This window comes from Lissotriton helveticus, chromosome 2_2 (assembly GCF_964261635.1).
Source record: "Lissotriton helveticus chromosome 2_2, aLisHel1.1, whole genome shotgun sequence".
In the NCBI taxonomy this organism is placed as follows: Eukaryota; Metazoa; Chordata; class Amphibia; order Caudata; family Salamandridae; genus Lissotriton; species Lissotriton helveticus.
In genome coordinates this window covers 37,268,850-37,281,366 of record NC_136060.1, presented here as the reverse complement: position 1 = coordinate 37,281,366, position 12,517 = coordinate 37,268,850, and the positions used below count along the sequence as shown (strand labels likewise).

General features: G+C 41.0%; 1 protein-coding gene across 26 annotated transcripts in view; it reads left to right on the top strand.

The window, feature by feature from the left end:
* SORBS2 (sorbin and SH3 domain containing 2) overlaps positions 1-12,517 on the top strand; it is a 687,606-nt gene that overhangs the window by 327,573 nt on the left and 347,516 nt on the right. For all 26 annotated transcript variants that reach the window (XM_078678069.1, XM_078678047.1, XM_078678046.1 and 23 more), the window contains one exon: positions 6,183-6,209. In XM_078678069.1, coding sequence (XP_078534195.1) covers positions 6,183-6,209 — 27 coding nt within the window. The remainder of the gene's footprint in view (positions 1-6,182; positions 6,210-12,517) is intronic.

The window sequence follows — 12,517 nt, the reverse complement described above, 5'->3', positions numbered from 1 at the left end:
GTAGGGAAAGCGTTGGATAGCGTAGGGGTAAAAATTACTATTACCACTCCAGAGAGTGCAACAGTAGGAAAGGCGTTGGATAGTGTAGGGGTAAAAATTACTATTCCCACTCCAGAGAGTGCAACAGTAGGGAAAGCGTTGGATAGCGTAGGGGTAAAAATTACTATTCCCACTCCAGAGAGTGCAACAGTAGGGAAAGTGTTGGGTAGCGTAGGGGTAAAAATTACTATTCCCACTCCAGAGAGTGCAACAGTAGGGAAAGTGTTGGATAGCGTAGGGGTAAAAATTACTATTCCCACTCCAGAGAGGGCAACAGTAGGAAAGGCGTTGGATAGCGTAGGGGTAAAAATTACTATTCCCACTCCAGAGAATGCAACAGTAGGGAAAGCGTTGGATAGCGTAGGGGTAAAAATTACTATTCCCACTCCAGAGAGGGCAACAGTAGGGAAAGCGTTGGATAGTGTAGGGGTAAAAATTACTATTCCCACTCCAGTGAGGGCAACAGTAGGGAAAGCGGATAGCATAGGGGTAAATTTAACTATTCCCACCCTAGTGAAAATAAATTAATATAATTCACATAATTATCAATTAATCAATTAATAAAAATGATTTACCAATTAAGAATTAATTAATTACCAATTAAAAATTAATTAACAATTTATTCAAAATAAATACCATTAAATAAATTAACATATTTATTTAATTATAATTAAATTGCTTCCCACCCTATTCCCCTATAAACCCACAACCCGCAACAGAAAATAAATTAATATTATTCACATAATTATCAATTAATGAATTAGTAAAAATTAATTATCAATTAAGAATTAATTACCAATTAAACATTAATTAACAATGTATTCAAAATAAATGCCAATAAATAAAGTTATATATTTATTTAATTATAATTACATTACTTCCCACCCTATTCCCCTATAAACCCACAACCTGCTACATAAAATAAATTAATATTATTCACATAATTATCAATTAATAAAAATTAATTATCAATTAAGAAATAATTAATTACCAATTAAAAATTAATTAACAATTTATTAAAAATAAATACCAATAAATTCTTTAACATATTTAATTAATTATAATTAAATTACTTCCCACCCTATTCCCCTATAAACCCACAACCCGCTACAGAAAATAAATTAATATTATTCACATAATTATCATTAATCAAAATTAATTATCAATTAAGAATCTATTAATTACCAATTAAAAATTAATTAACAATTTATTAAAAAAATACCAATACATTAATTAACATATTTAATTAAATATAATTAAATTACTTCACACCCTATTCCCCTATAAACCCACAACCCGCTACAGAATTAAATTAGGCAAAAATTAAATAACATAAAATGAATTACTTAAAATAAATTACAAAAAAATATACACTTTTCACACATATACTAACATACAAAACACTTTAAAAAATTCGTTATTATTAAAAATTCGATATTTTTAATAACCTATATTATGTACTTCGATATTTTGACTTTCTATATTTTTAAAATCGATATTACATTACTTACCTTAAAAACGATATTTTTGATGTCTATATTCTGTCCATTCGATATTTTGTCCATTCTATATTTTGGAGTCGATATTTGTGTTACTCAATATTTTGGACTCAATATTTTGACCATATGGCTGTGTGTTAGCCCTCAGAGAGCAGTTCTGTTTGTGAGTCTTTGGGGAGCAGTTCTGTTTGTTAGATCTCAGAGAGCAGTTGTGTGCGTTAGCCTTCAGAGAGCAGTTCTGTTTGTTAGATCTCAGAGAGCAGTTCTGTTTGTTAGATCTCAGAGACCTGTTCTGTTTGTTAGATCTCAGAGAGCAGTTGTGTGCGTTAGCCTTCAGAGAACAGTTCTGTTTGTTAGATCTCAGAGAGCAGTTGTGTGCGTTAGCCTTCAGAGAGCAGTTCTGTTTGTTAGATCTCAGAGAGCAGTTCTGTTTGTTAGATCTCAGAGACCTGTTCTATTTGTTAGATCTCAGAGAGCAGTTGTGTGCGTTAGCCTTCAGAGAACAGTTCTGTTTGTTAGATCTCAGAGAGCAGTTGTGTGCGTTAGCCTTCAGAGAGCAGTTCTGTTTGTGAGTCTTCGGGGAGCAGTTCTGTTTGTTAGTCCTCGGAGCAAGTCACAATCATTCTTTACTACAGTCACCCCACCGCAGCGCCACGTATCATTTTGTCAGAAGTAAATTGATGGAAGCTCTTAAACAATAATGAGCTGCTATTGTTTTATGTGCCTAAGTTTGGAATGAGAATAATTGCAGACATGAAATTCCAACACAACCACATTAATAGCAATTTGCAGATTCATTTCAGAATCGCTGTCTGGCAGATCATTTACTTTCTGCGCGCTTTTAGCTGCCTGACAGCATATACCCTTTTTGACTTACAGTGCATTTGTGTAATGAGTTTCTGCTTTTACAACTGAATATAAAATAGCGATGGAATTCCAATTGCCTGAAAAGTCAAGTATGTCACAACAGATTGAATAGGTTTGGGATCGATGTGGCAGCGACATTTTCAAGGAAACCCGAGAGGAGAGAGCGTTTTAAATGGGTTTGCGTGAAACCATCCCAGTTTCACCTGATGTAGGTGCCTGTTGCTCATCCTTGGTGGATTGATGGCAAAGTTCAAGGACCTGCGGCTCATCCTCTCCGCACATCTGTATGAATGGTGGGTACCCGATTGCTAGAAATGTATTCATAATATAATTAAATAAATTGACGTGTTCAGCTTTGGGTCAGATTCACATTGTTGCTTTGCATCTGAGGCGATAACAGTTCAATTAGCAGACAAAGGAATGTTTGTGCAAGAAAGGCGGCTTCGAGTGTGGAGCCCTGACGAAAGGCCATTGGCGCTCCACAAGAGTTGGCTTTGGTTGATGATCAAACGTGCACCTTCTGGTGGGCAGAAAGCATTGGCACACACATGATACACTTCCTCCTTTGTCGAGCTGGTAGCCATAATACACCCTGGAACGGGCATTTCCTACAAAATAGGATAGGCCAACTAAAAAAGACAAGACTAGATGTTTTTGTGGCTCTTTTCCTTTTAGGCCACCAAATAACTGGAGATTTTCACAACAAATCTTTAAAAAATGATGGCCCTTGTAGGATGCACAAAATAATACAATTCACACAAAGCCATGGCATTGCAAACAATGCTATCCCGTAGAAGTGCAATACAATATGTTTATTCTTAAATGTCAGATGAACATTGAGTACAAAACTACATAGATTTATTTTCTTTGTTAATTAGAATTTTTAAAATTGCAAAAAAAATATATGGATGAGTGGATGAAATAATGTAGATTCCATGATGCTTTCGACATTCTCATGCAATGCGCTAAAAGTGATGGCCCGATTTTGCACCTCGGTTTTAATGCCTTACTTAGAGATTTGCAGACATAGGAGTCCATCAGAAATGTGGGTTATGTCCTGTCTGTCATATCGCAAGTATATTATAGTCAGTGGCACTTCAAATATGGTGGATGGGGTATCCACTATGGTTTTACAGAATACCCTGTCCACCAAACTGTAAATAAGGTCCCAAGTGTCTGATGTGAAAGTGCAACAGTGTAGATGTACTGATTTAATGAGGGCTGACTTGTGCATAAGCTTGAAGTATAAAACTGTGCCTACACTGTGAACATTTTTCTTTTTACAGAACTATTAGACATAGGACCCATTTTATAAAATGTTCATCTGGAGCAAACATGAGTGTTTCAATGTGAAAAGCAATTATATGTGTAGAATTCTGGATTTAATCCACTTGTGATCACTCAGGGACACATACCATTCTAGCTTTTGTTCATTATGTCAGTCAGCGCTGGGACTCACCTTGCATGGATTCGTTTTGACCTCACCTCAAAAAGGGCAGTTCATCCCAAACTGCTAGGTCACATCCCCTCAAAGAGCTTCATGCAACCTCAGGCATGCTTTTGCTTTATTGGTCTTCATCAGTGAGGTTGACACGTTCGCTTGCTGTGCATTAGACCCACATATGTGCACTGGGACATATACCAGGGGTGCACAAGGCCAATGTACATCTGTCAGATATGGGTGGCTTTGGAGCCCGTCATCACATTCTACAGTGGGGCCCCATCATTTTGCATTGCACCAATGTGCGTATAGCCATACCACTCAGCATGACTCACTAAGAAACTCAAAAAGAGATTGTCGGAATATTTAAATTAATCTCAAACACTTACTCTAAGCCACATTCCACTTATTCTTTTATGTTCACTGTGCCATTGCATACACTGTCATACCATACGTGACTTAGTCTTGACCTCACCTTAAAAAGGGCGGGTTATCACAAATTCTCCTCTGAAGATAACAGAGACAAATCCCAGATTTTCGCAAGCCGTGTGTGTTGAAGATGATGTGCCTTTGGCACAGCAGGCTATGAGAAACACATATGGCATAGCCATGCCACTATGATAACACATAAGAAAAATTAAAAGAGATGGGTGCAATTTATGAAATAATCTCAATCAGTGGTCACTATTCTGGGGTGTGTTGCATTTCTAGGTCTCGGCTAGACAGCTCATGCGCTATCTCCTTGAGACATTTTGTTTACAGTTAGTGTGCTAGAGCCCGTCCACTTGCTTACCATTTGTTTGCTGCAACGTCACTCTCATATCCTTCCTTGCAGTTTTTCATGGCAAGCATGATCATGCTTCTTCTTATGTTTGGCCCTCCTCCAGAGCATGGACGGAGTGCCGTGTCCATCCACTGCTCCAGCTTTCAAAGCTAATATTTAATTTGAGTTTAAGCACTACATATGAGGGCTCTGTTTTCAGTCACTCCTCTCCCACCTGCCCCAGATTTGTGTTGCTTCTTTTCTCCCCCACCCGCCCCATCCTTGTTGCTTTTGTTTCCCCAATCCCCCCGCCTCATCAGTTTCTACTTTACAAATCCACCCCTCACTCTCCCCTCACTTGTATTCAGCTTTTTTTTGTTCCTTAATATTTCTTCCTTTACTTTACCATTGGGTATGTCTGCCTAAGTATCTGGCAGGAACTATAGTTATTACTGTGAAATTGTAGTGTTAGTTAGCTGCTGCAGCGCCTAGAAGCAATTAAACTTGTATAGTGTGCTATAGAAGTTCACATCATAAAGTAAAATACAAAATTTTAAAACAAAGGGCATCTCCTGAGCATAGAGAAGCTCCGCCCCCCCACACCCGGAGTGCAAACACTGAAGATACAGGAACTGTAGGTCAGGGTTATGGTGGAGGGCTCTGATGCAGAAGGCAGCCTCTCTTTTTCCCCTCTCTCTCTCCCTAACTCCATCCATGGAGGTGTTTCACTCGCAACCTCTGCTGCATTTTTCTTCCTTTACTATATCTTTACGTCTATCAAACAATCTAATACCGTGAAGTTGTAATCGTCGTTAGCTGCTGCAGCTCCCAAGTGCCCTAGAGTTTGTACAGGGTGCTATGCAGGTTCACAGCATAGCATATTAATGCTGCAAACAAATGCTGTTCACGTGACAGGGACTCGCCTGCCACCCTGCTGTATGGCGCCATTAGAAAAATAAGCATTGGCAACGCCAATTGATCGTGGCAATGCAAGAGCTATTGGCTTTGTCAGTGTCTTTTAGCCATGTTGTACAGCAGCTTGACTGAGAGTCAGGGAAAAAAGCTTTAAGACAGTGCTATACAACATGGCTAAACAATGTTGACATTCACAAAGCAAATAATCCTCCCATTGCAGAGATCAATTGGTTCGCCAGTGCTTGTTTTTATTGCTGTGCTATTCTAGAAGGACCAACGATCTGCAAGATGAATGCTTATACGCATCTGAGAATTACACCATCCACCTTGTACTGTGTTCTCAAAGGTATGTGCTGTAGCAAACCTGGAGATGCTTGGAACATCTTTGAAATTAACACGAGCAAATCTTTGTAACTTCCCTTCAGACTTGGTCATCTCAAGCATGTTTCTGGCATCTCTAGAGTTGCTCCAGTTAAAGTCGCTCTAAACAGTCTAAGAAGGCTACGAAAATCGGTTTTATTCCTAGGAATTCCTTAATCCTGAGGAAATAAGTGAATGATGCCCTAGGTTTATTTGTGCACCACAAGTTTAGCAATGTCTGCTATTAACTGATGGCTTCTAACTTATTTAATTCTAATCGTATGTCTTTCTTTTCCAGGGCATGGATCTCAGTCCCCAGACTCAGGTACAGTCTCCCTGCTAATTCCTCTTTATATCCAAGCATAGTTAAGACAGAAAAAGCAGTGCTTTGTGCAGCTTTTCACAAGAGCACAGTCAGTGGTCAAGCGCTTTTCACAAGAGCACAGTCAGTGGTCAAGCCGTATGTAGCACTGAGATAAAGGCTGCCACTCCCCTGACATCACTACTGTACCCTAGATTTATAATGGGTTATCTTAAAGAGTCTCAACAACCAAACCAGAACAAACCTGCTAAGACAATTCAGTGAGAAAACACGTACCACAGAAATATGTATGCAATGTCTAATCCCATTGGCTTAAATGCTCATGGGATGATTGAGCCTTTCATTCTACCAATGAAGTATGTACTATTTAGTATTAACAACAGGTTATTTGCTTTTCTAAACTGCAAAACTCTGGCCAAGCAGGGTAAACAACAAAGGCTGTAATTGTTCGCTCTAGAAACAATGGGGCCATTCACACACCTTGGGTGCATGATAAGACCTGTCGGCACACATAAATTCACCCTTACGGATTGGCAAAAGCATTAATTGCTTAATGTTAAATGTGCGTGGTAATATTGGTGGGTTGTGTTTTTTTATGGGTGGTCCTACCCACAAAACTAGATCAACACCCACAAACCTGTGCATCTGCGAGTATTCCAAGTACCCTTGGGAGCTGGAAGTGCACACAGACATACTCCTTTCAAAAGGCTTGAGTAAAGTCTTATCCGGGATTTGAATGGGAAATGAAAAACCCAATACTCAATTGGGTGTAGGGGATTGGGTTTGTTGCGGAGGAAATATTTCCAATGTGGTGTAAAATATTAGGCAGGCTAAAGAACATGTGCATCAAATATGTGTATGCAGAATTTTCCACTTGGAAGTGAATGTGAGTTCTCAAGTAAATCTTCCTGTTCTTTATTGAAGTTTTAAATGTGTTTCAAGTGTAGACGTCCCACAAGAACAAATATCCCTGTTTGAAATCCGGAGCTCTCTGGATTGGCGCCAATATTGTCGAGGAGCCCTGCCTTGTCTTATGCAATAGTGATGCTCCCCATTTTTAACAAACTGTATCTAGCATATGAAGTGATTTATGCATATAATGGCTGTGTTCGCCTCTTCTCAGTGGAATGCAGTGGAATTATAGTTCAAGAAACACAAATTGGCAAGAATTAAACAAGGCTACATCAAAGTTTAGACAAAAATATGGGCTTGCTTGTTTTTTTATACGTTTTCAAAGTGATGTACATCATATGTTTATTTCTGCTTCTATCCTATATTTATTTAAATTTTTTAGTTAGCGCTACACACCAGCTGGTGGTAGTCTGAGTATTATGGATCAGATACATCTATCCAGTGAACTGTTGACAGAATCCAGAAACAAATAACAATTGTTCGTGTATGCTGATAGAAGATGGTAAAGTCTTGGAAGAGTTAATGGGACTAAGTATAATGAGTGGCCCAGGTTGAAACTGGCGCTAGTTTTAAGCATCCTACCAGCAGACCCAGGTCCACGCAGGAGACCGCTATAGTAAGCACACTAGTTATTAGCTAGGCAAATGTCTGTCTTAATAGATGGGTTTTTAGCAACTTTCCGAATCTAAAAAACTCATATTCTTATCTGAGGGAGTTCCCTTGAGAAGAATCTTCTGCATGAAGAATCTTTCCTCCAAGTTTTTTATAACGGTACGGTTGAGCGGACGATACCTTGTTTCAGAGATCGTTGAATGCTAGATGGTGGGTAAGGGTTAAAAACTTTGTTAAGGAGACTGGTGATCTACCACACAAGATCACACAGACTGATTTTAAGGTCATTCTTTCTCTGGCAGGTGCTAATGGAGAGGCTTCAAGGCCAGAGTGATTATGAACTCTCTGCAAATCGGAGGTTCATTTATTTGGTAGGCCAATGTGAAAGGCAGTTAGTTGCCATACTCACGGTAGGCAATCGCCACTGCGAAGATGAATGCTATTTCCTATGATAAGTGGAGAAAGGCAAGAACACCACTTAGCAAGCCCAAGTGAAGATAGCTGATTGGGAAAGTTTATTGGGTTAGAGAAGGAAAGCTCATTTACAAACAATAAACCTAGTTTGTGGGTTTTATCCACTGGTTCTCAGGGCAAGCGCAGACACTTGGGCCAGAGGAAGTGTCAGGTTTTCCCACACCCATGCACCTGGATTTTGGTTTTGTCACCATTTAGACCTAATCTGTGTTCCTGCATCCAGCAGTAAATAAGGGGTATGCAATCAAAGATTCATGATGAGTGTGTTGCCATTGGGTCCTCTAGCTCAAGCTATAACTATCATCAGTGTAAATGTGATATCATATATTGTCTAAGATCTTGGTGAGAGGTGTCATGTAGATGTTGCACAAGGTTGGAGGTAGCAGGAAGGAACACCACAGATGATGTTGTTAGAGGTAGAGAAAAATAGACCCCATTTGACGCAGCGGGTACATTTTTGTAAGACGGAAGCAAACTATATTAACACTGTTCTGCTGATGCCCACAAATGTGCAGAATGTATACGAGTAATAGAGGATCAATGGTGTCAAATGCCACAAGAGTTCCAGTAGAATCAGGGCACATGGTGAGCCTTGGCAACTGAAGTTAAGTAATTCTTTCCTGATGTTTATTACAGTCGATGCTCTGCCCATTTGGGGTCTGAAGCTAGACTGAGGGCCCCTGACAAGGCTGGTTGATTTTATCTGACAGTAGAGTTCACAGGACAATTATTCGGTGTGTCTCAGCAACAGAAGATAGACCAAATATAGTTCTATAGTTTGCAAGGTTATTAGGGTACGCTGTAGGCTTTCATAAGATGATAGCTCGAGAGGGAGGAATTGTGATACATGGCATCAGTGCAGAAAGACGCAAGTTGACAATTTTAGCTTTGCAGGACAGCAATGACTTTTGAACCAAGGTAAAACCTTTCTTATTTCATCTTCTATGACTGATTTAAAAAAGTTTTTGCAAGAAAGTGGATAGTGGGAGGACTTAATCAGAGCTTCTGCCAGAGAAGGAGATACTGTTTCTAAGGACCTTGATTTGTTAATGAAGAAGGTTGTCAGCTCGATGCTGAAAATGTATGGTAGTATACATTCTTGATTGTCAGAGGACATGGTAACCCATTCCAGTAGCCACAATGCCACTCTGCATTGAATAGTATAGATGAAAGGTGTCAAGTACCTTCTTAAAAAAGGCCCACTAAGGCAGAAAAATAAACCTAATGCGTAAAAACCCCCTTAGCAAACTTGTAGCTCTTCATTGGATAATGAAGTACACACTGGATTGATCAGCAAAGCACCAAACTCCCCCTGAAATCAGGGAGAATCAAGTAGTAGAATCCAGAAGATGATACAAACTGCTAGAATCAAAAGTAAGGGACAAAAGCAAAAGAATAGGATGAAGAGCATGATGAAACATCAGAGAACGAATAAAAGAATGAATATGTTGTTGCAACTCATCTCCCTCTCATGAAACTCCTTTATACATGCTTCAAACCTGAACTGACATCACAGGAACAGACACTACTCCATCTTGAAATGTGAAATGAAATGAAATGAAATGAAATAAAGTATTTATAGAGCGCACGGTGGCCAAACGGCTTCCTGGCGCTGAGAGCTCTACTGAGCAGAACAGACAGGGCCAAGGAATTTAGCAGGGGTAGGCCTGGGCAAACAAGAATGTTTTGAGCGCTTTACGGAAGTGTGAGAAAATAGGAATAGAGCGCATGGAAAGAGGGAGAGAATTCCAAAACCCGGGGGCAAGGACAGAGAATCTGGTTCCACCAGTGCGGGATTTGCGAAAGCGGGGAATAGTGAGGAGGGCAGAGGTAGACGAACGGAGGGTACGGGCAGGGGTGTGAGTGGAGACCAAGGAATTGATGAACGCTGGAGCAGAGCGATCAACAGCCCGAAAGACTAGGCATCCTAGTTTAAACAGGGATCTCTGTAAGATGGGGAGCCAGTGAAGAGATTTGAGGACAGGAGTGATATGATGAGTTTTGGGAAAATGAAAAATAAGTCGGGCAGCCTGATTTTGGATTGCTTGAAGACGACGGGTTTCGTAGGCAGGAATACCCACGAACAAGCTGTTTCCATAATCAAGGCGGGAGGTAATGAGGGCCGAAATAATAATTTTGAGGGAATCCAGGGAGAAAAAGCGGGAGATCTTACGAATCAGACGGAGGGAAAGAAAGCAGGAAGACACTACAGAACTGACCTGGCCGTGCATTGAAAGGTCATGACTGACCTTAATGCCCAGCGTTTTAACAGAAGGAACAGGGATAGGAGGGGGACCAAAAATAGGGGGCCAAAAAGCAGAGGACCAGGGGCTGGATGAGCCACCAGTCAAGACAAGCTCAGTCTTATCTGGGTTGAGCTTGAGATGATTGGCGCCCATCCACCCGGAAATAAAAACCAGAGTGGAGCGAAAGAAGGATAGGGAGTGGGGGGAAGAAAGATCAAAGACGAGCTGGAGGTCATCTGCGTAGTTGTACACAGAGACCCCCAGATCGAGGAGAGAAACAATAAGGGGACGGATGTAAAGATTGAAGAGAAGAGGGGAGAGAGAGGAACCTTGGGGAACCCCACATGACACCGGGAGGGGAGAGGCAGAGAAACCGGAGAGGTGAACAGCTTGTGAGCGTCCTAAAAGAAAGGACGTGATCCAAGAAAGAGCAGGGCCCCGAATGCCCGCTGCGCTGACACGGTCAAGAAGGATGGAATGATCGACCGTGTCAAACGCAGCGGACAGATCCAGAAGAACCAAAGCTTGAGGGGAGTTGGTGTCGGCCTTGGCTTTCAGCTCATCAAGGACCGCGAGCACCACTGACTCGGTCGAGTGGCCCGAGCGGAAGCCAGCTTGGTGGGAAGCGAGGAGATGGTTCTGCTCAATATAAGAGGAAAGACAGGAAGTGACATAGCTTTCGAGAATTTTGGCAAGATAAGGAAGGAGAGAAATGGGTCTGAAATTAGAAGGGAGGGAAGAATCAAGACCAGGTTTTTTGAGGATGGGAAAAACAATCGCAGATTTAAATGAAGAGGGGACCAAGCCAGTTGAAAGGGAAGCATTAAGAAAAGAAAGAGGAGTGGTAGGGCAAGAGGTGAAAAGAGTTCTCAGCACACGGGCAGGGGCGCAATCGGCAGGGGAGCCTGACTTGACTTTGATAAGTAAGGCTAGAAAAGAGTCCAAGGAAATAGGCGGGAAGGAAGCGAAGGAAGAGTTAGGCGCGAGAAGGACAGAATGAAGGGGAGGGGAGGGAGTGAGAGGAATATTGGATTTAATTTTTGCGATCTTCTCGATAAAGAAGTCGTTTAACCTCTGATATCATCGTATGGGCAGACTGCCATCTTTGAAAGAGTTGACCATAAGATTTCTCCATGCCACTTTAACGAAACTCCTGGCATTCGTTAGACAAACAAAGAAGAATACAAAATGTGACATCTTTCATGGCTTTTTCAATTTAGTCCCTCCGCCTCCCTTTATGTTCCATCAGCCATGTGGCTTGCAGAACAACCAAGGCATCAAGAACACCCAGCCATAGCTGATATCTCTGAATGCTTAAAGCCTCTGCTAAGCTCTTCCTGTGCTCTCAGCACTGTTCTCCGACCTCCGCACAGATGTAACACGGATAGAAGGCTATCACACATCCTTAGAGAGTAGCCATCAGGCTTGGCGATATAATTGAGGTCACCAAATCCCTGTAGATTCAAGAGTTCTTTGGTTGACCTGTCACTCACTACATTCCAAGTTTAAATTATTCATACTTGGCTCCCATGCATGCTTGTTTCAATCCGCTGGAGTGACTGTACAAGCAGTTCTATCGTACACTGATTTGGTTTGTTCAAAAAGTCTTTCCAGGGCTCTTTTTTAAAATGACAGGATATTGTCCCAAAAGCCACTTGTTGGTCTTCAGTTGGTTTTTCTTGTGTGTACTGTAAGTAGCAAGGCTATCCAATGCAGTGGTTACTTTCCTCTCAAGCTGAGTTAGGAGGTCATCAGTTGACTCCAAGACGTGGTCTGGTTCATCAAGAAGTAGTTGTGAGACTTAATTAGTATGAGGTTTATTCTGATTTCTCTAAGGGAGGGTTAGGTTCTCCAACAGGTATCCATTTTTCTTTAATAAACTCATTTTCATTGATGAAACTAATGAGGCAGTGGTCAGGAGAAGATAGCTGCATGGCACCCAAGAGGTGGCAATTGGGGATAGTGGAGTACAGCAAGTTAAAGCAATGACTTCCTGACGGGTTGCTACATTAATCATTTGTGAGAAGCTTAGAGTGTCCAATTCTTGAACTATAGGAATTACATAGA